This window comes from Neofelis nebulosa, chromosome 8 (assembly GCF_028018385.1).
Source record: "Neofelis nebulosa isolate mNeoNeb1 chromosome 8, mNeoNeb1.pri, whole genome shotgun sequence".
Taxonomy (NCBI): Eukaryota; Metazoa; Chordata; class Mammalia; order Carnivora; family Felidae; genus Neofelis; species Neofelis nebulosa.
The window spans coordinates 122,297,573-122,319,874 of NC_080789.1; the positions used below are offsets into that span (position 1 = coordinate 122,297,573).

At 38.2% G+C, this 22,302-nt stretch overlaps 2 protein-coding genes across 2 annotated transcripts in view; one reads left to right on the plus strand and one right to left on the minus strand.

Moving 5' to 3' along the window:
* The window catches only part of LOC131483916 (uncharacterized), a 103,336-nt gene that overhangs the window by 34,657 nt on the left and 46,377 nt on the right, over window positions 1–22,302 (plus strand). The window lies entirely within an intron of this gene.
* LOC131483917 (L-lactate dehydrogenase A chain-like) overlaps window positions 1–22,302 on the minus strand; it is an 86,659-nt gene that overhangs the window by 3,703 nt on the left and 60,654 nt on the right. Inside the window, 2 exon segments of the mRNA XM_058682270.1 lie at window positions 10,204–10,294; window positions 12,594–12,747. Of these exon segments, the coding sequence (XP_058538253.1) occupies window positions 10,204–10,294; window positions 12,594–12,747 (245 nt within the window).

Genomic DNA, 22,302 nt, shown 5'->3' on the forward strand with positions numbered 1-22,302 from the left:
CAGTACTCCAAGCAGCGGACTTGAACCTGAGGGGGGTCTGGTGGGGTGGGGCATACCATCAGTGGATGCACAAGTCTAGACATTTTTTTGTGTTGTTTACTTATTTTCCCTTTTATGTTTGCTGTTTATTAATTCTTCCTGTTTTCCTGAAGTCATTGCTACTTTTGCTTTCTTTCTTTTTTCTTTCTTTCGCTCTTTCTTTCTTTCTTTCTTTCTTCTTTCTTTCTTTTAGTTACATGCTTGGTTCTTCTTTTTTTTTTAAATTCCAGTATAATTTACATACAGTGTTTTATTAGTTTCACATACGACATAGTGATTCAACAGTTCTACACATTTCTCAGTGCTTATCATGATAATTGTTTTCTTAATCCCCTTCACCTATTTCACCCATCCTCCCCCCACCCACCTCCCCTCTGTATCCACCAGTTTGTTCTCTGTAGTTAAGAGTGTGTTACGGGGCTCCCGGGTGGCTCAGTTGGTTAAATGTCCAACCTCAGCTCAGGTCATGATCTAGCGATTTGTGGGTTCGAGCCCCGCGTCAGGCTCTGTGCTGACAGCTCAGAGCCTGGAGCCTGCTTTGGATTCTGTCTCCCTCTCTCTCTGCCCCTCCCCCGCTTGTGCTCTGTCTCTGTCTCCCAAAAATGGAGAAACATTAAAAATTTGCTTTTTAAATAGTGTGTTTCTTGGTTCATGTCTTTCTCTTTTTCCTATGCTCATTTATTTTTGTTTCTTAAATTCCACATATCAGTGAAATCATATGGTATTTGTCTTTCTCTGTAGATCTATCCATGTCGCAAATGGCAAGATTTTACTCTTTTGTGGCTGAGTAATATTCCATTGTGCATATTCACCATATCTTCTTTATCCATTCATCTATCAGTGGACGCTTGGGTTGCTTACATACTTTGGCTAATGTAAATAATGCTGCAATAAACAGAGGGGTGCATCTATCTTTTCAAATCCGTGTTTTTGCATTCTTTGGGTAAATTCTTAGTGGAATTACTACTGGATCATATGGTAATTCTGTTTTTAATTTTTTGAGGAACGTGTATACTGTTTTCCACAGCGGCTGCACCAGTTTGCATTCCCACCAACAGTGCATGAGGGTTCCCTTTTCTCCATATCCTCACTAACACTTGTTTTTTGCTGTTCTGGCAGATGTATCTCATTGCGGTTTTGATCTGCATTTCCCTGATGATGAGTAATGTTGAACACTTTTTCATGTATCTGTTGGCCATCTACATGTCTTTTTTGGAAAAAATGTCTATTCACATTCTCTGCCTGTTTTTAAATCAGATTATTTGTTTTATTGGTGTCGAGACATAACTTCTTTGTATAGCTTGGACATTAACCCTTTATTGGATATGTCGTTTGCAAATATCTCCTCCCATTCAATAGGTTGTCTTTCTGTTTTATTGACTGTTTCCTTTGCTGTGCAAAAGCCTTTTATATTTTGATGTAGTCCTCATAGTTTATGTATGCTTTTGTTTCTCTTGCCCCGGGAGACATCTAGAAAAATGTTGTGACAGGTGATGACAGAAATGACTGCCTGTGCTCTCTTCTAGGATTTATATGGTCTCAGGTCTCACATGTAGGCTCTTAATCCATTTTGAGTTTATTTTTGTGAATGGAGTAGGAAAGTGGTCCAATTTCATTCTTTTGCATGTAGCTGTCCAGTTTTCCCAACACCATTTGTTAAAGAGACTGTCTTTTTCCCATTGTATAGTCTTGCCTCCTTTGTTGTAGATTAGTTGACCATATAATTGTGAGTTTATTTCTGGACTCTCTATTCTGTTCCATTTGTCTATGTGTCTATTTTTGTGCCAGTACCATACTATTTTGATTCCTACAGCTTTGTAGTATATCTTGAATTCTGGGATTGTAATACCTCCAGATTTGTTCTTTTTCAAGATTGCTTTGGCTATTCAGGGCCATACAAATTGTAGGCCATACAAATTGTAGTTCCATACTAATTGTAGGATTATTTGTCTTAGTTCTTTGAAAAGTTACATGCTTGGTTCTTATATTTTAATTTTTTAAGAAAAAATACTGAAGTCATTTAGATCTAAACTTGCCAAACAGAAGAATTTTCCGTTTAGTTATTTTATAGGTAGTGTATAATTATTGCTTGCTTTTTTTACTTAAACGTTATTCAGAAGAGGTTTAAAAATTTTTTTCAAGTGGTGTATGTCATATTTTCAAAATCGATTTTGTAAATTTACAGTCATATCATGGTAGTCAGAGAACATGGCCAATATACTGTCTACTTTTGTAATTTATTAAAGTTTTCTTTGTGGGGAGCCTAGGTGGCTCAGTCAGTTAAGCGTCCAACTTTGGCTCAGGTCATGATTGAGCAGTTTGTGAGGTCGAGCCCCGCATCGGGCTCTGTGCTGACAGCTCAGAGCCTGGAGCCTGCTTCGGATTCTGTGTCTCTCTCTCTCTCTGCCCCTCCCCTGCTCACGCTGTGTCTCTCAAAAATAAATAAACGTTAAAAAAATTTTTTTTTAATTAAAAAAGGTTTTCTTTGTTTCTCATTGAAGTTTTGTTTCCATTTGTTTCCATTTTTTTTCACGCAGGCCATGAAAGCTATAAAATAATTGAATGTAATTGAATCTGACAAATACATTTGTATGTAATGAGATACATGAGATACATGCTACGCAGTGCATACAGACGAAGAAAGTCAGAGTGTATACTATTTTTTCTCTTCATATTGCCGAAGTTTTGGGGGAACAAGAAATGAATGACAGCAAGGTGAAATGGTTCTCCTACTCAGAGCCCTCATATAACGACATTAGAAAGGCAATTAGGATAATAAAAATTTCCGTTTTGTATTTCCTGAAATGTTGACTGTTTACTAATAGATTTTAAAAATTATTTCTGCGTAGGCATTTAGTGCTTTAACAATGAAGCAACAGTTATTTTTGTGATAAGCATGAGGGTTTCTTTATATATATATATATATATGTTTATTTCTTTATGTTGAGAGAGAGCGAGAGCACGGGAAGGGCAGAGAGGGAGGGAGAGAATCCCAAGCAGGCTCTGTGTCGACAGTGTGGAGCCCAACATGGAGCTCGAGCCTGTGAACCATGAGGTCATGGCCTGCACCCAAATCAAGAGTCAGAGGTTTAACTGACTGAGCCCCCCTCCCAGCCCCCCCCCGCCCCCCCCCAGGCATGAGGCTTTCTAAGGCAACATTAGATTCTCATTGGCTGAGTCAAGGTAAAGTGAATCAGCACACACACTGTGTTTCTTTGATTCGAAGCTCACGTGTATTCACTTAGCTTTTGGCCTCAATGAAATAAGCGGTGTTGAGGAAAATCGTACAGCGTTTTGATTACGGTGATTTTCGTAGAAAGGAGATGGGGTGGAAGGAGGACAAGAAGTACTTTGTGGAGAGCAGTGATTCCTGATTCAACTTTCAGTGTTTTAAAGCTCAAATTAAAGTTTCTGAAGGCTTGGGGGCACCTGGGTGGCCCGGTTGCTTAAGCGTCTGACTTCAGCCCAGGTCATGATCTCATGGTTCGTGAGTTCAAGCCCCACGTCAGGCTCTGTGCTGACGGCTCAGAGCCTGGAGCCTGTTTTGGATTCTATCTCCCTCTCTCTCTGCCCCTCCCCCATTCACGCTCTCTCTTTCTCTCTCTCTCTCTCTCTCTCAAAAATAAACATCAAAACAAAACATTTTTAAAAAAATTCTGAAGGTTTGTACTCTGTTTAATGTAAGTTATATTATTACGACTTGCAAATCGCAACTTTTCATTAAAATGCTGTCCTTCCTCAGCCTTCTTTTTATTATCTCTAATCTGCCTTTCTTTGAAGTTTTGTGTGCCAGGTTGCCAATGATGAAAACTATGGGAACATTTTATCTTTTGTTTCAAAGAAATATTCTAAGCTTCTGAAATTAAGCAACGGATAAATCAGCTATTATATGTAGAATGTTGCCACCTGTGTTTTTTTTTTTTTAAATAAAGAGTATTCCATTCTGATTGTGAGTGGCTGTCCTTAAAAGAGGTTGCCATATTTGATTTTATTTGTAATAATTAAAAAAAATTTTTTTTAATGTTCATTTATTATAGAGAGACACAGAGCGTGAGCAGGGGAGGGGCAGAGAGAGGGGGAGACACAGAATCTAAATTAGGCTCTAGGCTCTGAGCTGTCAGCACAGAGCCGGATGCAAGGCTCGAATTCATAAACTGCGAGATCATGACCTGAGCCAAAGTCGGTCGCTCTACCAACTGAGCCACCCAGGTGCCCCTATTTGTAATAATTTAAAATCTTTTCTTTTAAAAAAAAATTTTTTTTTTAACGTTTATTTATTTTTGAGACAGAGAGAGGCAGAGCATGAACGGGGGAGGGGCAGAGAGAGAGGGAGACACAGAACCGGAAGCAGGCTCCAGGCTCTGGGCCATCAGCCCAGAGCCCGACGCGGGGCTCGAACTCACTGACCGCGAGATCGTGACCTGAGCTGAAGTCGGACGCTTAACCGACTGAGCCACCCAGGCGCCCCTAAAATCTTTTCTTTAAAAACATATTTAACGAATCTAGATTGGAAATGGTTGGAGGGGTAAATATTTACTGTAAACGTAGTTGTAAAGCGGAGTTAAGACTGGAGGAAAAATACATCTCATAAAACAGACGGAGGTGTACATGATCACTAATTTATTCTCTTAGATATTATAAGACGTTTCTAAATGTGGCATATTCAAGATAATTTAAAAATAGAAAGAAAGAAGAAAAAAGTTAAGCTTCGTTCTGAGCATACTGTTTCCATAATTTGGGGCTGTTGTTTTTTTCTTTTTTTTAAATGTTTTATTTATTTTGGGGAGTGAAAGCATGCGCGAGGGGGCGGGGGCAAATGAAGAGGCGGCAGAGGATCCGAAGTGGGTTCTGCACTGACAGCCGCGAGCCTCATGGGCTCGAACCCGGGAACTGGGAGATCATGACCTGAGCCAAAGACTGAGCCACCCAGGTGCACCGTGCTGTTTTCTTCCTGATATCATGCACGTAATAGTAATTTTCCCATATGAGCATGTCCTATATTTTTAGCTGCTGTACAATATTCCATCTAGTGTGTATACCACAGCACTCTTAATTATTTCCCTGTCAGTGAGCATTTAAGAGGTTTCATTTCTTCAGTATGATACAAAATACCGAAATGTGGGTCTTTATATACAATGATTTTTCCCTCATATTTAGGATGAATTTTCTGGGTAATATTTTTATAGACAGCACCACTGGGGCAGAGTATGACTGTATTTAGAATTCTTAACACATATTGGTAACCTGCCTTCAGAAAGAGCTGTGCCAGTCCGGACCCTTGCTGACAATACACGAGAATATCTGTTTTGCCATACTTCTACAGCAGTGAAAATTATTATTTAAAAAATTTCCCCCTATTTTTTGATAATAATAGTATCTCATTTATCTCATTTTTTTGATTACTAAGGATGTTGATAGTTGCCTCGTGTTTGTTAGCTTGCTTTCTCTTCTGTGATCCGGCTGTACAGTCTTAACAACAACAACAAAAAAGAGTGTTGGGGCACCTGGGCGGCCCAGTTGGTTGAGCATCCAACTGTGGCTCAGGTCACGATCTCGTGGTTCATGAGTTCGAGCCCCGCATCGGGCTCTGTGCCGACAGCTCGGAGCCTGGAGCCTGCTTCGGATTCTGTGTCTCCCTCTCTGTTCCTCCCTCACTTGCACTCTGTCTCTCTTGCTCTCACAAATAAATAAAGATTAAAAAATAATTTAAAAAGTAAGAGTTTGTTATAATAAAGCTATTTATAATATTGTATGTTGATATAATATGTAGTATAGTGATATCGTATGTTATGTATTGCATATTGAATATACAGTATTGCACAGTGATGTATTCACATATCGTATAATTCACCCAGTTGTAGAGTACAGTTCAGTGAATTTTACCATACTGCCGTGGTGTGGTACAACCACCACCACAATCAATTTTAGAATATTTTCATCACCCCAAGGAGGAACCTCATACGTGTTGGTAGTCGTTTCTCACTTCCTAACCCCCTCCCAGCTGGGCAACCCCTAATTTTAAATTTTCTGTCTGATTATGTCTGCTATTCTGGGTATTTCACAGAATCGTGACTGTTTCATAGAATATGATATTTCATATAACTGCATAATCTATCTTCTTTTCTGACTGGCTTCTTTTTGCGTAAGTTTTCACTGTACCATGTGCCATGTATTACCCTGTAATATTCCATTGGATGGAAATAACACATTTTATCTGTCCAGTCACGGTTGGTGGTTATTTGGGGTGTTTCCACTTTTTAACTATCCTACGTAATGCTTCTTTGAACATGAGTGTACAAAGTTTTTGTGTGGACGTGTATGCCTCCCTCTCTTGTGTATATACTGGAAATACAATTGCTGGGCCATATGGTAAATCCACGTTTCAATTTTTGGAGTACTGACAGACTATGTATGATTTTTGCATAGCTATCTATTGGGGTCTTAGTACTTTTCTTATGGATTTGTGTGGGCTCTTTATATAAGGTTGATACTAATCTGGCATACTTGAAGAGAGTATTTTATCCCAAAAATTGCTTCCCTTTAATTTGAGTAATGTTTTTCTGTGTGCGAATTAATTTTAATTTTTAATCCTGTCAGTTTGGCCAGTATTTTATTTTGTAACTCCTTTCATTGTTTCTGTGCTTTAACAAATTATTCTTCTGTCAAGTTTGAGAAATGTTAATGTTCACTTTCTTATAATTTTTATATAATTTAATCTTTTAAATAAGATTATTTAATATAAGATTTTAAATATTCTTTTTTTAGGTGTTTATTTTTGAGAGAGAGAGAGAAACAGTGCAAGTGGAGGAGGGGCAGAGAGAGAGGGAGACACGGAACCCGAAGCAGGCTCCAGGCTCTGAGCCGTCAGCACAGAGCCCGATGCGGGGCTCGAACCCCTGAACTGCGAGATCGTGACTTGAGCTGAAGTTGGTGCTCAACTGGCTGAGCCACCCGTGCGCCCCTATAATTTAATCTTTAAAAGTGTTTCATCACTTTATCTCTTTAGTTTGAGTGAATGGTGTAAGATTAAGATCTAAATGGATTTTTAAAAATTTTATTTAAATCCGAGTTAGATCTAAATGGATTTTCACTTTCAGAGATCTAACCAATTATAACGTTACCATTTTTCTAACACTTCTTCCCTCTCCTGTTGAATTTGTGTCTCTTTCATCATTTCTTAATCTTTTATATGTACTGATGTCTGTTTTGTTCACTGTGTCTATTCCTACAGCAGTAGCATTGTTTAAATTGTCGAAGGTTTGTAGTATGTTTTGTATCTGGACGAACAAGTCGTTTTTTCCCCAGCCCTGTACCTCACATTCAATGAATCATTCTTTTCAAAAATTTCTTAGGGATTCCTATTTTTTCCCAGATGTTTCCCAGGTTAGGTTTTGTTATGCTTTCCAAATACTAGCGGAATATTTATTGCACGTGCGTTAAACGCTCAATTTGATTTTGAGAGACTTGACATTTTAATAGTATTGAGTTTTGTCATCTAGGAATCTGGTATATGTCTCTGGTTATAGCATTTTGAAATATTCAGCCAAGTATTGTACTCACTTATGGAAATCATATTATTTATTGCCTCCCTGGGACAGATCCGGGTTTTGTGGGGTCTGAAGCTCACGCAACGTTGGAGGCTTACTTTAAGCAAAAGAATACACCATTACAAATGCAAAATCAGGTGCTGATGTTGGAAGGTGACCACGCGGGAGAAAGCTGCGTTTCACAGTTGACCTCTTGTCAGAGAGGTGTATCTTTGTTGCTCTTGTGGATGATACCTCATTAATTGTGTCTTTTTAGTACTTATTTATTGCCTATAGGAATGCAAGAAACCATTTACTGAACTTAGAAAATATTTTTCAAAACTTTTCTAAAAAGCTTTCCATTTTGGATTTTCTATCCCAGTGTTCACACTGTATGCGGCTAGCGATAGATCTGTGTTCATCTTGTATGCTGTTTCTTCCTACATCTCAAACTTCTTAAGGGAAAGAACTGTATTTTGTAGGTAACTAATAAATGCTTAATAGTGATGGCTGATAAAGGATCATAATATTATATTGTACTTATTATATTGTGTTCATTGAAGACATAGCTAGCTAAATTTATAGTCACCAAATTTCATACTTCAGATGGCACATAATTTTGTCCATTCAGCAGAATGGACGCTGCAGACCTGTAAATTTGCCTTAAATACATGTACTATATTGGAACATATAATATACTTTGCATTACAGAGAGGCTTTTAATATAATTTCAATGCTCTAAATTCAGATTATATTTGTAGAGGATTTTCAACAGTTTTTATTCCAGAAATTAGTCAAGGAACCTTGTATTTGGCCTAGATTCTCATGCCAAAAATAAATTGCCCAAATGGGAAAGAAAGCTTCCTAATGAAATAGTCTTGAGACCATAAATCAATAACTAGGTTAAAAAAAAGTCTCACTGGGGACATATTCTATTTACAAAAAGAAAGAAAGAAGAAAGGAAGAAAGAAAAAGAAAGAAAAGAAAGGAAGAGAAAAAGGACAAGAATAAAGAAACCAACAATTGTTTATATCTCCTATGGCTCTAGCATTTTATAAAATAAGCGATCAGATTTTTTATGGGCAGTTTGAAAACTGAATATTTTAGGAATTTCAGAAAGCAAGTGATTTATTACTTTAGCCTCTTTAATGTCTTTGAACTCTGATGTAAAATACTACAGGACAACAGAAAAATGGGCAATTCAAGTTACCTATCGGTTAATTAAACCAACTGTCTTTTTGTGGCTGGAACAGGTTTTGGAAAATTCACAAAATCCTAATCATACCCACGGAAACCTACTGAGTGCTCTACAGGTGTGCAACACATTATTGTTCATGCCACTGTGAATACCAGCCCAAATTCTTCATTACCCAGAAAATCAATAATACGGGAATATTTTTAGTAAACATTCTCCATTTTGATCATCTAAGACATCTATTCGCAATAAAGAATGCTCAGACTGCTTCGATTATAACTGTTAGTTAAATTAATGTATGTGGGGGCACCTGGGTGCCTCAGTTGGTTAAGTGTCTGATTCCTGATTTCAGCTCAGGTCATGATCTCACGGTTCCTGAGTTTGAGCCCTGGGTTGGGCTTGGTGCTGATAACGCAAAGCCTGCTTGAGATTCTCTGCCTCCCTCTTTGTCTCTGACCTTCCCCCACTTGTGTTCTCTCTCTCTCAAATATAAGTAAATAAACATTTAGAAAATAAGTTAAAAGTATGGTTAACTAAGTGTTGGAACATGGGATTAAGAGGTTACATGGTAAAATGCATGCACCCTTAAGTGGCATTAATTATCACACCATTAAGATGTAAAGAAGGACTCACACGGGCACCTGAAACTCCTTTCAGTCGATCTGATTTGATACTGGTTAGATTTTGCTATTGCCCAAACAAAACAAAACAACAAAAAGCCTAGGGTTTATATGCGCTTTCAGAATTGGTAACCCCAGCAAAATCCATGATGTTTTAGGATTCTTTTTTAATGTATGGGGGTTGGGGGTTTGGGACATTCCTTCCCATAAATCTTACCTTTCCCACCACCCCCCCCTCCCCCAACAAATGGACTTTCGGACATCAAGAGTTGATGGCTATTGTGAATTAATGCAATAGAAATAATTTATTGAGATGCACCGATATACTACCAACATTTAAAAGCCAAAATTTGGAACAACAACAACAAAAGGTAAAACCATGACTAAATAAAACATAATAACCCTTAATTGCATTTAGTGGCTAAACGAAAGCGAGGAGTGACAGTATAGTTACTGTGTCTCTTCCTTTGGAGAGCTCTCAGTAGAGCGTTGTGATTAGCGTTGTGGTTGCTTCGGCTTTAAGCATTTATCATTGTCTGGTTTTTAAAGCAGGGCATGCAGGATTGTATCTTAAAAGCTCTTTAATTTTTAAAAGCCCCAGAGAGCCTTCAAGTGTGACTTTAATTAAAGTTCAAATCAACCGTGGATGTGTATCCGAGGGCAATTTTCAAAACACACGTACGTGCAGCCTGTGCTCATTTGACTCACATCTTGACGTTACCTCTTCAGTTGTTCTCGCTCAGGGCAGTGCTCGCTCAGTGCCAGCGAGTTTGGAAATGTGAGGCATTTGGGGTCGACAGGAGGATTTGCTATGTGGGGGTACCGCTGGCACTTAGCAGAAGGGGCCAGCCATGCTTGATGTCCCCAAAGGCTTCGATCCAGTTCCGCACCATGAAAACTTTTCCCATGTCTTGCTAGAATATAAAAAGATACACTGAACCAGCATCCTGCTGCGAATATGTCGGTAGACCTTTCATACAAGTGCAAATCAGTAGCCCATCAGTACAAAGTATTACTGAACAGTTTTGTAAGAAGCTACCCCAAAAGGCTCATAATGTAGGGAGAAGTCATTATGGAGAAGGATTCTTTTTTTGATTTTTTTTTTTAAATTTTCAAGTTAGTTAACATGCAGTGTAGTCTTGGCTTCGGGAGTAGAACCCAGTGATTCATCTCTTACATAATGACACCCAGTGCTCATCCCCAAAAGTGCCCTCCTTAATGCCCGTCACCCGTTTGCCCCAGCCCCCCCAACCACACCCTCTCCATAACCCTCAGTTTGTTCTCATATGTGACATTTGAGAAACTTAGCAGATGAACATAGGGGAAGGGAAGGACAAATAAGGACAAATAAAAACGGAGAGGAAGGGAAACCATATGGAGAGGGATTGTTAAATGGCATGATATTGTGTCAGAATTACCGAAAACCTTAGTCACTCTGTAGAGACTGTGCATATTTAAGGTTCTGTTTCTTTGTTCATGGATAGGTGGTTTTGGCATTCATTAGAGGCTTTAGTAGATTGCATATTGTTTGTCTTGATTACAGAGTTTATATCTAAGAAGCCCTTTACCTTTTATGCCCCAAGTGAATGCCTTACTATTCACCCCAGTCCCAGCTTTGCTGCGCATAGTTAGTTGAAAAGGGTATTAATGCAGTCAGCACAGTTACTGCAAAAGCAAAGAGATCCATCACATTACATAACTAAGAAGATTTGAGAATCCCTTTACCAGACTAAGAAATCGAATAATATTAAGAGGCACGTGAAATGCAGGAATCACACTAAATTTGAATAAATATTATTTAAAAATGTTTCATATTGTTGCCCTTCCATATATAGTTGGCCCTTGACCTATGTGGGTTTGAACTACGTGGGTCCACTCACTTGCAGATTTTTCCCCAGTAAACACAGTACGGTGCTGTTAAGTGTTTCTTTTCCTTATGATTTGTTTAATCACATTTTCTGTATTGTAAGAATACAGTATATAATACATATAACATACAAAATGTGCTATTTCACTGTTTATGTTATCAGTAAGGCTTCCGATCAACAGGAGGATATTAGTAAAGTTTCGGGGGTGAACAGTTATATTTGGATTTTCAGCTACATGGTGGGAGGTGTTGGGGGGGGGTTTGTGCCTGTAACACTCAAGTTGTTCAGGAGTTCATGAGTCAACTGTATTCAATTTTTTGGTAGTGAAATAAATTAATGATGTGAAAATCACATTTTAAACTTATTTATTTGAGGATTACCTACCACTTTTCAGTTTTGCTCTGATATTTCTCTGACATGTATAGTTTCTACAGTCCTTTTGGTTTACTTCTTAAAAACCCATCTGATATTCTGTATGGGTATTGAAAGATGTGATCTCCAAAGTTTTTTATTCTTAAGTATTGGAAACTGAATATCTGCTTTGACCTGTGGTAGGATTTTAAAATAGTTGATATATTTTCTGTAGTCACATAGGGAATTATTTTGATCTTATGCTTTACAGATAAGGCCCAGATCATTTTTGAAAATATTATATTTCCCCTCTAATTTATCTTGATTATTTTTCCTTATTATGAGCAAAAAACCCTGATGTGTTACTACTTACCCTCACATTTTTGTTGTTGTTCTAGGGTCCTCTTGTATCTCTGTTCATTTGGTTTCTCTCTCTTATGGAATGACTTCGTATCTTTTCTTAAATCAAAACTTCACCTCTAAGTCAATGTAAGAATCTTAACTGCTTTGTTAGATCTTTTAGTGTAGGTCATAGCTAAGCATATACATATTGAAATACAGATTTTATGAATTATTTCCCTTTTATTTCCCTGTTAAACTATTGTTGAGGTGCTATTTTCACTTTTCCAAATATCGTGTGTGTAGTTTATATTATCTAAAAATTTCATTTGAGGATATGTGCTGGATTATTTCCAAAGACGGCCACAGCAATCTCTCTCATTCCACAAGCATTTTTGCCATATAATCTTGCCACTCCTACCTATCAAAAGGTATTCTCTTTCTCCTTTCCTTGAACTTGGACCTGGGACCAGTTTTGGGGTTTTTTTTGTTTTTTTGTTTTTTGCTTTTTTTTTCCCCCTGGGACCAGTTTTGACCAGTTTTGACAGTGTGGAGCCTGCTTGGGATTCTCTGTCCCTGCCCCTCCCCCACTCTCCTTCCTCTCTCTCTCTCTCTCTCTCTCTCTCTCTCTCTCTCAAAATAAATAAAGTTTTACAAAAATGGTAGAGTTCTCATATTTGAAATACTGGGAAAACCACTGGTGGAGGTCCCTATGTTTGGCTGCTAATGGATTTGTAGCTGCTAATTCAAACAAATTGCTGTCTGCTGTTTGTTTGGTTTTGTGGATCTTGAAATCATTTGATTTCTTCCTGTAAACGGAACAGCGAGTATAGGAAAATTAATCTCTTGGAAAAGTTTGAGAAGAAATTTTGGTGGCCTTCCCAAGTTAACAGAGCCTTTAATTAACCATCACAAAGAAATTGCTTCATGGAGCCATTTTTAGAAGGCACAGACTTTTGTGTAAAGGCCACTGGTAGAAAATAGAAAAGTTAGTCATTGTACATGAAAGGAAACTTGTAGTACTCTATGGTATTTCACTTGGATGCTATACACAAGTAAGGATGTTTCTGGAAGTGGCAAAGCAGTAAATATTTATTGAATTGGAGCAAACATTTAAGTATTTTTATACTGCTTCGTAGTTTTCAAAGGATTTTCTGGACTCCGCTCCCTCACCAGAGTGTCATGAGTTATTATTAGAGATATCAAACGAGATATTCTTCTCCCCACTTAGAGGCGAGACACCGAGGGCACAAAGAGGTGAGGTTCCAAAGTGAAATGCAGAGCTAAGACAGGAGTTTCAGTCTCTGAATCCTTATCTAGTTCTTTTAGAGTAAAAGTGATCGTTATGATCAAAAATTATAAAACATGTGTCCTTGTCAGGCACTGACCCTGGGGTTGCCAGCCCCCATTGGTATTTGCTTGAAGTATCTAGCCAGTGAGAACTTACTGGAATTCCCACGTGAGCTCTAGGTCTATGTCCAACAAAAGATGGACAAAACCGAGGTGAGAGCATCATAGTTTTGAACATTTTTATACCAAAGCCGTTTCACGTAATTATTGTTCTTATTTTTTAATATGGACAGTTGACATTTTCTGAATCTGGAGGAGAGAATGAACAAAACACCTGAGAGACCCATTAATGCTATCGTCATTAGTTTATAGCATACAAGTAGCCAAGGTGCTTACTGTATAATTTGATCTTCACGATGAGTCCTGTAGGCTGCCATCACCGGGTGTGTAGGTGAGCCCTAAAACTACCTACCACAGTTGACCTTCAGTTGAGTACTTGTTGCATTTTAAATTACTTTTTGGAGGCATCTGGCTGGTTCAGTTGGTTGAGCATGTGACCCTCAATCTTGGGGTTGTGAGTTCAAGCCCCATGTTGGGCATGGAGCCTATTAAAAAAAAATTAAATTTTTTTTTCTTTCATAATTTAAATATACACCAACCAAAAGGTATAACAATGTAAGAAAAAGACCCAGGTTTAAAAGAACTAAGAGATCTGTTGAGATCTGCTGGTGCAAAAAAAACCTAGAGGGCCATTTGGAATTAATTTGCATTGATATTGGAAGAAGCTTTAGATATATATCATTGAACAGTAGGTGGTTTTCATTTTTTAAATGTTGGTGACCAATAGAAATCCATCAAATCTTAAATTCTGGTGATAAGAACAATCCAGGGGTGCCTAGGTGGCTCAGTTGGTTAAGCATCTGACTTCAGCTCAGGGCATGATCTCGCAGTTCGTGGGTTCAAGCCCCGCATCGGGCTCTGTGCTGACAGCTCGGGGGCTGGAGCCTGCTTCGCATTCTGTGTCTCCCTCTCTCTCTGCCCCTCCCCCGCTCACGCCCTGTCTCTCTATGTCTCTCAAAAATGAATAAATGTTAAAAAAAAGAAAAAACAATCCAAAGAAGGAGTTGAAGGGAAGAAGGAAGAGTTGGGAGGGGAGAAGAAGGAGAAGGAAAAGCAAACAGCTATTTTCATCACTGTTTCATGCACGATGGGACACACTCTCAGAGTAAAGACCTGGTGTTTGGATTGGGTAAAGTTGGCTTCATGACAACCTCACCATTTTCTCTCAATTGGTGGAGATTTAATGACAGAAAAGTGTGGCTTCGCCTAGTGACATTGGTAACCACAGATCTAGGCCCATCTCTTCATTTTACTGATGAGTAAATAAAAATTCCTCTTCAAGGAAATCCAAACATACTTAAAGATGCATAGTTAGGTGGTTGGTTGGTTGTTGTTTTCTTTTCTTTTTTTTTTTTTAATTAAATTTTTTTTTTTTATTATTTAGAGAGAGAGAGAGCACGAGCAATGGAAAAGGGCAGAAAGAGAGAATCTCAAGCAGCCTCCATATACAGCACAGGGCCTGATGCAGGGCTCGATCTCACGACCCTGGGGTCATGACCTGAACTGATATCAAGAGTTGGACGCTCAACTGATTAAGCCACCCAGGAGCCCCTTCTTTTCTTTCTTTCTTTTTTTTTTTTTTTTTTAAAGCAAGGGCATCCTGCTTCAGTTTCTGTGCTTGTGCTAGCCACTTGCCTTAGGATAACGGATGGAAAGGTCCCATAATAATGTCCAGTAGTCACGAGGATTTCTTGCTTATGTCAAATACAATGCTATCTTTCTGGGAAACACTGGCTTCTTTTCCTTTATTATTTGCTCTGGAGTAGTCCATAAAAAACACGGTTTCCTGATCCAAAACCTGACTTTTCTAGCCACTGACATCACTAACCAGAAAACTCAGGTCACTTGTTAACATTAATTAGGTAGGGGTATGTGTTGAATTTGGGACTCTTTTATTTTATAATTTTTTTCATGGAATACTGAAGAATTTTCATGGTATTTGTACCTTCACAGTGTCATGTCTCCTGTTACGGTTTCTGCAATGTATGGAATTTTGTTTTCTTAATTTTTTTTTATTCTGGCTCCTTCTGGATTTGCATATATGGGAAGAAAAATATGAAATTCTCTCTTGAATTATCTCTTGAATTATCACCAATCTATTTTCCTTGTTGGTCCTTCATATTTCACTTTCTCTGCCCCTTCTCTCATTTTTCCCTGTACTCCACTCCTCTCGCAACACATTCCTGCTTCCGGAGAGAATTTCCAAAATTTATCTTTGGAAATTTCAGTTTACCTTAATTTTAGTCCAGGAGTTTTCATTGTATTAATGCCCTGGGACACAGCTCTTAATGATGTCAATCATTTACACCCTAGTATGAATAAGTTCATTTGTTTCTCTCCTGCCCATAGATCTATTTTCTTGGAGTGAGTGAAAGAGGAGAGAGATAGAGAGACAGGGAGAGAGAATGAGAGGGAGAAAGAAAGAGAAGAGCAGGGGGAGGGAGGGAGTGAAAGACAAAACATGAAGATAATGGATCTTGGAGAAGGGTGCCATCAAGTGGGGAAAATGGCAAAAGAATGGGGGAGGCTAAAAACATTGAACATGAATTTCATCTACTTTACAGTTTTACTTAGGACTGAATGTTGCCTCCACTTAAAAAAAAAGAATCCAATTAGCTCTTCAGACTTGCCTACAGACAACTTGGAATGGACAAAGAGAAATGGGTGTGATTATGTTAAAAAAAGTAGAAAATCATGCTTTAGAAATAATCAGTACCAATACTTCCGGTTAATCATGGTGAATTGGACAGATGCATTTATTTGTGTTCCCTCTGTAAACCACACTGAAAGGATATCAAAGGATTAAAAAGGAACAAACCCACAAGAACAAAGGAGAGGGAGGAAATGACAGCAGACAAAAGATGTCAACAAAGATTGGGAAAGCAGGCGAGTGACACCTGAGTTAGCAGTATGACTAAGGTTGAAACCCAAGACTGTGGGTGGAGAGCCAGCTTCTCTAAGAACTCCAGAAAGCCACAGGAATTCGGCGGAAGCTGAAACCTCAAGGAGACGAGGGCGTATAGTAGCATTCGGAGAATTGTTTGAAGGACTTTACAACTGGATTCCCAGGTCACCTCTCTGTCCTCACAGCGCGGGGCAACTACCTCTCCCCAGCTCTTCAGAAGGCTGGAGGTTTGGTTGATTTGGAGATGTGTGTGCATGACTCAGGTAGTTATAGAGCAATCCACGCAAGGAAATACCTGGGGGAAAGTTATCATAGAACCTGGTGTGGCTTAGTTATGTAGATTTGTGATCAGAATAATGAATCATAGAAGGTTGACTCATTATGCCATAACTTTAAATATTTTTTAATGTTTATTTTTGAGAGGCATAGAGACAGAGAGACAGAGTATGAGCAGTGGAGGGGCAGAGAGAGAGGGAAAGACAGAATCCGAAGCAGGCTCCAGCCCCCGAGCTGTCAGCACAGAGCCCGATGCAGGGCTCGAACTCACAAACGGTGAGATCATGACCTGAGCTGAAGTCAGAGGCTTAACTGACTGAGCCACGCAGGCACCCCATCGTGATGCTCTAACTTTATTGGGAGGAGGGAAGAGGCTTTGTTTGGTGGGGTGGGTGGGTGGGAAATTAATTTTCCACAGGAAGAAGTCAAGTAACAATATTAAGAACAGCAAACAAAGTCAAGGAATGGCACACTATAAAAGTTATTTTGAGTTACATAGTTACTATAAACTAGAAGAAAGCCAAAAGGCTGAGGAATGGTATCCCCACAGAGTGAGATCCCAGAATGAGAAGTAAAACTCCTTATAAAGTTTCAAGTGTAATTGAAATTTAAAGAATTTTAGAAATTACTTTTTTCATACCCTTATTTTACTCTCCGCTTTTCTGTAAACACATCATAGTGTGAATGTAAGAAAACGAGATGTTGCTTTAAAAATATCCAGGGTCTCCTGGGTGGCTCAGTCAGTTGAGCATCTGACTTCAGCTCAGGTCATGATCTCGTGGTTCGCGGGTTCGAGCCCTGCATCAGGCTCTGTGCGGAGCCTGGAGCCTGCTCCTGATTCTGTCTCCCTCTTTCTGCCCCTCTCCCGCTCATGCTTGTCTCTATCTCTCAGAAATAAGCATTAAAAAAATTTTTTTTAATAAAAATTTTAAAATATCCATATCGCTCTGAACTTTGACATAAATAAAGATGAAACTAAGAAAAATATTTGAGAATGAATCTTCTCTGGAAATGTTAGACTTGATTGCTTGTCTTTAGTCCTTTCTTGATTTTATTGGTTTCTTTGATTTTGTTTGCTTTTTACTCGACTTGGTTCTACTTTCTTCATCATCTTAAGAACCAAAATAGTAACTTTCCAGGTTTTGTGTGTTTGTTTTTTTTTTGTTTTTTTTTTTTTAATAGAGTAATGACATGTAAGGAATTTAGAAAATCTGAAGTTTTTTTGTTTTGTTTGGTTTGGTTTTGAACCTGGAGAGTAAAGGTTAGAGAATAATCATAGTGACAGTGGCGGTTTTATAACTGGCTGTTATCCTTCAAGCTTAGATAGGTTCACTTTTGTTTTCCATTTAAGCAAAGTAGAGAAGTTTAGATAAGAGAGAGAATTAAGAAACAATTGAGAACAAGAAAGATCCTACCACCGAAGCTTCTGCTATGGATTGGATAGATTTTGAAGTTGAAATTTACTCAAAGAAGTAACAGGCGATATGGCTGATGGACTCCTTTACAAAGGAAACTGATTGCTGAAATGGATGTTGTAAATCAAAAGAATTCTTTTCATTTATGCATGAAGGAACAAAGAATTGGAGAAGGTACAAAAAAAAGCTGATAATTGTGGTATTTGTATTGTCCCTAGAATTGTCACTGAATTTTCTAGCCAGTTTGTGAAATTGGAGTTTGAGTTTTTATCTTAAATTGATAAGCTTATCAAATGCCAGGCTGAAAAAAAATCTGTTATCAAAACCAAATGTAAATTTACTTTAGGAAAAGGAGGGCAGGTACTTTAGATACTGGAAGATGAGCGTGGGAATGATTGTTTTGGATAAACATCACAATATTCATTTTAAATTCTTTTGGAACATTAACTAGGTCGTTGGTAAAAAAAAAAATACAATTATGTCTTACAATTACCTTTTTGGAGTCGAAGTCAATGAGTTGATGTAGTACTCAGAATTCTCAGTAAAGCACGTGAATGTTAAAGTAAATATTCCCGTACAATGTGTATAATTTTAATGCCTCAGATATACTCAGTGACTTAGTAACTGAACACTTCTTAACTCTTTTGTATGACTATCATTTCAACTAAAATACCTAAGTAAGTGTTTTTGGTCTCTCGGTGATTCGTGAGAAACTGAGAGGATTAAGTGTTTTGTGTAAAAGTGTTTGTTAGGAAGGAAAGCCTGGACAGTCCTTGGTAGTATGCTATTTAATACGGTCCGTGGGGAGCTGTTTTGTGTAGCTGAGACTATGTGATGAGTCCGTGATAACGAAGGTAGCATGATGTTTGATCAGGAGCCTTGAGCCAGTCCAGTCATGTGCTAACTTGTAGAGTCATGGACATGCCCTTATGCCTCTTATCCACTCTGTGCCTTATACCATGAATGTTTGGTCTAGATCATTCCACTTTCATCCCTCAAATTCTCTGGTAATTTTTTTTTTTAAGTTTTTATTTAAATCCCAGTTCGTTAACATAGAGTGTAATTAGTTTCATTGGTACAATTTAGTGATTCAACACTTACATATAACACCTGGTGCTCATCACAAGTGCATTCCTTAATCCCTGTCACCTGTTTAACCTGTTCTGCACCACCACCCCCCCCCTCCCCGGCCCCAACCACCTCCCCTCTGGTAACCATCAGTTTGTTCTGTATAGTGAAGAGTCTCTTTCTTAGTTTGCCTCTCCCTTTTTCTCCCCTATGATCATTTGTTTTATTTCTTAAACTCCACACATGAGTGAAATCATATGGTATTTGTCTTTCTCTGACTTGTTTTGCTTAGCCTAAGACCCTGTAGTTCCATCCATGTTGTTGCAAATGGCAAGATGTCATTATTTTTGATGGCTGAGTAATATTCCATGGTGTATATTTACCACATCTTCTTTTCCATTCATCAGTCGATGGAAATGTTGGCTCTTTCCATAATTTGACTATTGTACATGGTGCTGCTATAAACATTGGGGTGTAGGTATCCCTTTGAATTAGTAATTTTGTATTCTTTGGGTAAATACCTCGTAGTGCAGTGGCTGGGTCATAGGATAGTTCTATTTTTAACTTTTTGAGGAACCTCCACACTGTTTACCAGAGTGGCTGCACGCGTGTGCATTCTCCCCACTGCCAAAAAAAGATAAATTAATTAAATAAAATAATCTCGTAATTAATAGGAAACATCTGATTATTTAAGAGTGAAGGCAGGAGTTGATTTTTCTCGATTAAAGAGTTATTAATACTTACTCAGAGAAATTTTTGAAACGGTACCATGGTTGAAGAGGAACAGTGTTAAAGCTAGTTTAATTTCATGCTGTCTGTAGTCAAGCGGAGATTAAAATGCACGTTAGGTTTGGTACTAATGTTGAGTTGGGATTCTGGAAGATTTATGTGATACTAACATTGTCAGAGCTTGGGAATAAAATATCCCAAATACAAAGCGCATGTTGGCAGAGGTGAGGTGGTTGATTTGATGATGTCTTGGCCATGATGCTGTGCACGCCCTCACTGAGCTCTCACCCTATGCCACGTGCTTTAGGTACACGGTATCATTGACTCTCCTCAACACCGCGAACGGTAAATAGTACTATCCCTGCTCATCTAGTCGGGGAACTGCACAGTGCAGAGCTCAGTTCACTTGTAAATTACCTTCCCTTTAAGTAGGCGTATTCCTTAATTTCGTTATAGCAGACATACATAGAAAAAAGAGCGTCATTACACATATACCAAGTGAGAACTTTTTCCGAGCTCTTATCTCCGGGTCTTCACCAGGAAGAAATCCTAATTCCTATTACAGTTATGTCAAGTGTGTCGATAACACTGTAGCTCCTTCTTCTTGCTGGGGAATCCTTGAGACTTTCGTAATAGAAAGAATAGGTAGTCTCTTCCTCTAGCATTTCATTCATCCAACTCTTCTAGAATTAATATGGCTGTCTTAACTGCCCCTGCAAGGCTGTCTTAACCCATCCTTCCCTGCCACACTTCCCTGGACGTGGGGAGTTCTTATTTATGTCCCATGGTTGATCGGTTATTATATTAATTCCCAGTGACTCAAAACACTGCCTCATACGCTTCCTCAAAGAACTGCCTTTGGCACCAGAGCAAGGTCTGCTCCAAGATGCTTCTTTCAACTTTTCACATGTAGGTTTAATTAAAATGTTTTCGTTTATTTAATTGACTGTTCACAGCATTCGGAGACCTCTAAAAGTGCAGTGTGTGAAACTGAAGGAAGATTAGACAAAATCTTCTGACAGGAAATCAGACCGTGCTCAGTGAGAAAGGCATTCATTATACACTCGGGAGAGGTTCCAAAGGGCTTCCACTCAGTTATTAGGAAATGGTATGTTATATGGTCAGAGAATACTTACACCCTCACAAATTGGTGTATTTGGTTCATATTTTAATATGATTGAGTTAATTGTTAGATCTATATCGGAAAAATTATATATATACTTAATTTTTATAAATAAGTTTATTTATTTATTAGTACCTTTTTTGTTGTTAAAACTAGATAATTTTATTGGAGTGGAAAAGCCAGGCAAATAATCAATTTTTGGAAAAATCAGTCCTAGTACTCCTCAGAGGTTTTATTATTTTTTGATTATTCTTTTCCTGGGATCTTTATTTTACGTGATGTATAATGGATATACAATATCCTATTAATTTCAGGTGTACATCATAGAGATTCAACATTTTTATACATTATGAAATGATCCTCATAATGTCTAGTTACCATCTGTCCCCAAAGTTATCATAATATTATTGACTGTATTCCCTAAGCTGTACATTACAACCCATGACTTATTTATTTTATCCCTGAAGTTTGTACCTCTTAATCCTCATCACCTAGTTTGTCTGTTCCCCAACCCCTCTTCTTTCCAGAACCAACAGTTTCCTGTACCGATGAGTCTATTTCTGTTTTGTTTATTCATTTGTTTTGGTTTTTAGCTTCCACGTATAAAGAAATCATATGGTGTTTGTCTTTCTCTGTCTGACTTATTTCACTTCGCATAACCCTCTAGACCCTTCCATGCTGCCCCAAATGGCAAGATTTCACTCTGTTTTATGGCTGAGTGATATTCCATTGTGTGTATATACCTCATCTTCCTTACCCATTCATTTATGGATGGACACCTACAGTGCCTGCATATCTTGGCTTTTGTCAAAAATGCAGCAATGAACAGAGGGGTGCATGTAGCTTTTTGACTTGGTGTTTTTTATTTCTTCAGATAAATACCCAGAAGTGGAATTGGTGGATTGTGTGGTAATTTTTTTGAGGAACCTCCATACTGTTTTGCATAGTGACTACTTTATATTCCCGTCAACAATGTATGAGGGTTCCCTTTTCTCCACATTTTCACCAATACTTGTTATTTTTTGTCTTTTTGATAATAGCCAATCTGACAGGTGTGAGGCGATATCTCATTGTGGTTTTGATTTGCATTTTTCTGATGCTTGGCGATGCTGAGCACCTTTTCATGTGCCTGTTGACTTATTATATGTTTTGGGTTTTTTTTGTTTTTTTTTTTTGGAAAAATATCTATTCAAGTCCTCTGCCCATTTTTTAGTTAGGTTATTTTTTTCTCTTATATAAGTTCTTTATATATATTTTGGATGTAAACCCCTTATCAGATTTATGATTTGCAACTATCTTCTCCCATTCAGTAAGTTGCTGTTTGGTTCTGTCGATAGTTTTCTTCACTGTGCAAAAACTTTTTAGTTTGATGTAGTCCTGTTGGTTTATTTTAGTGTTTGTTGCGCTTGCCTGAGGAGACTGGTTCAAAACAATACTG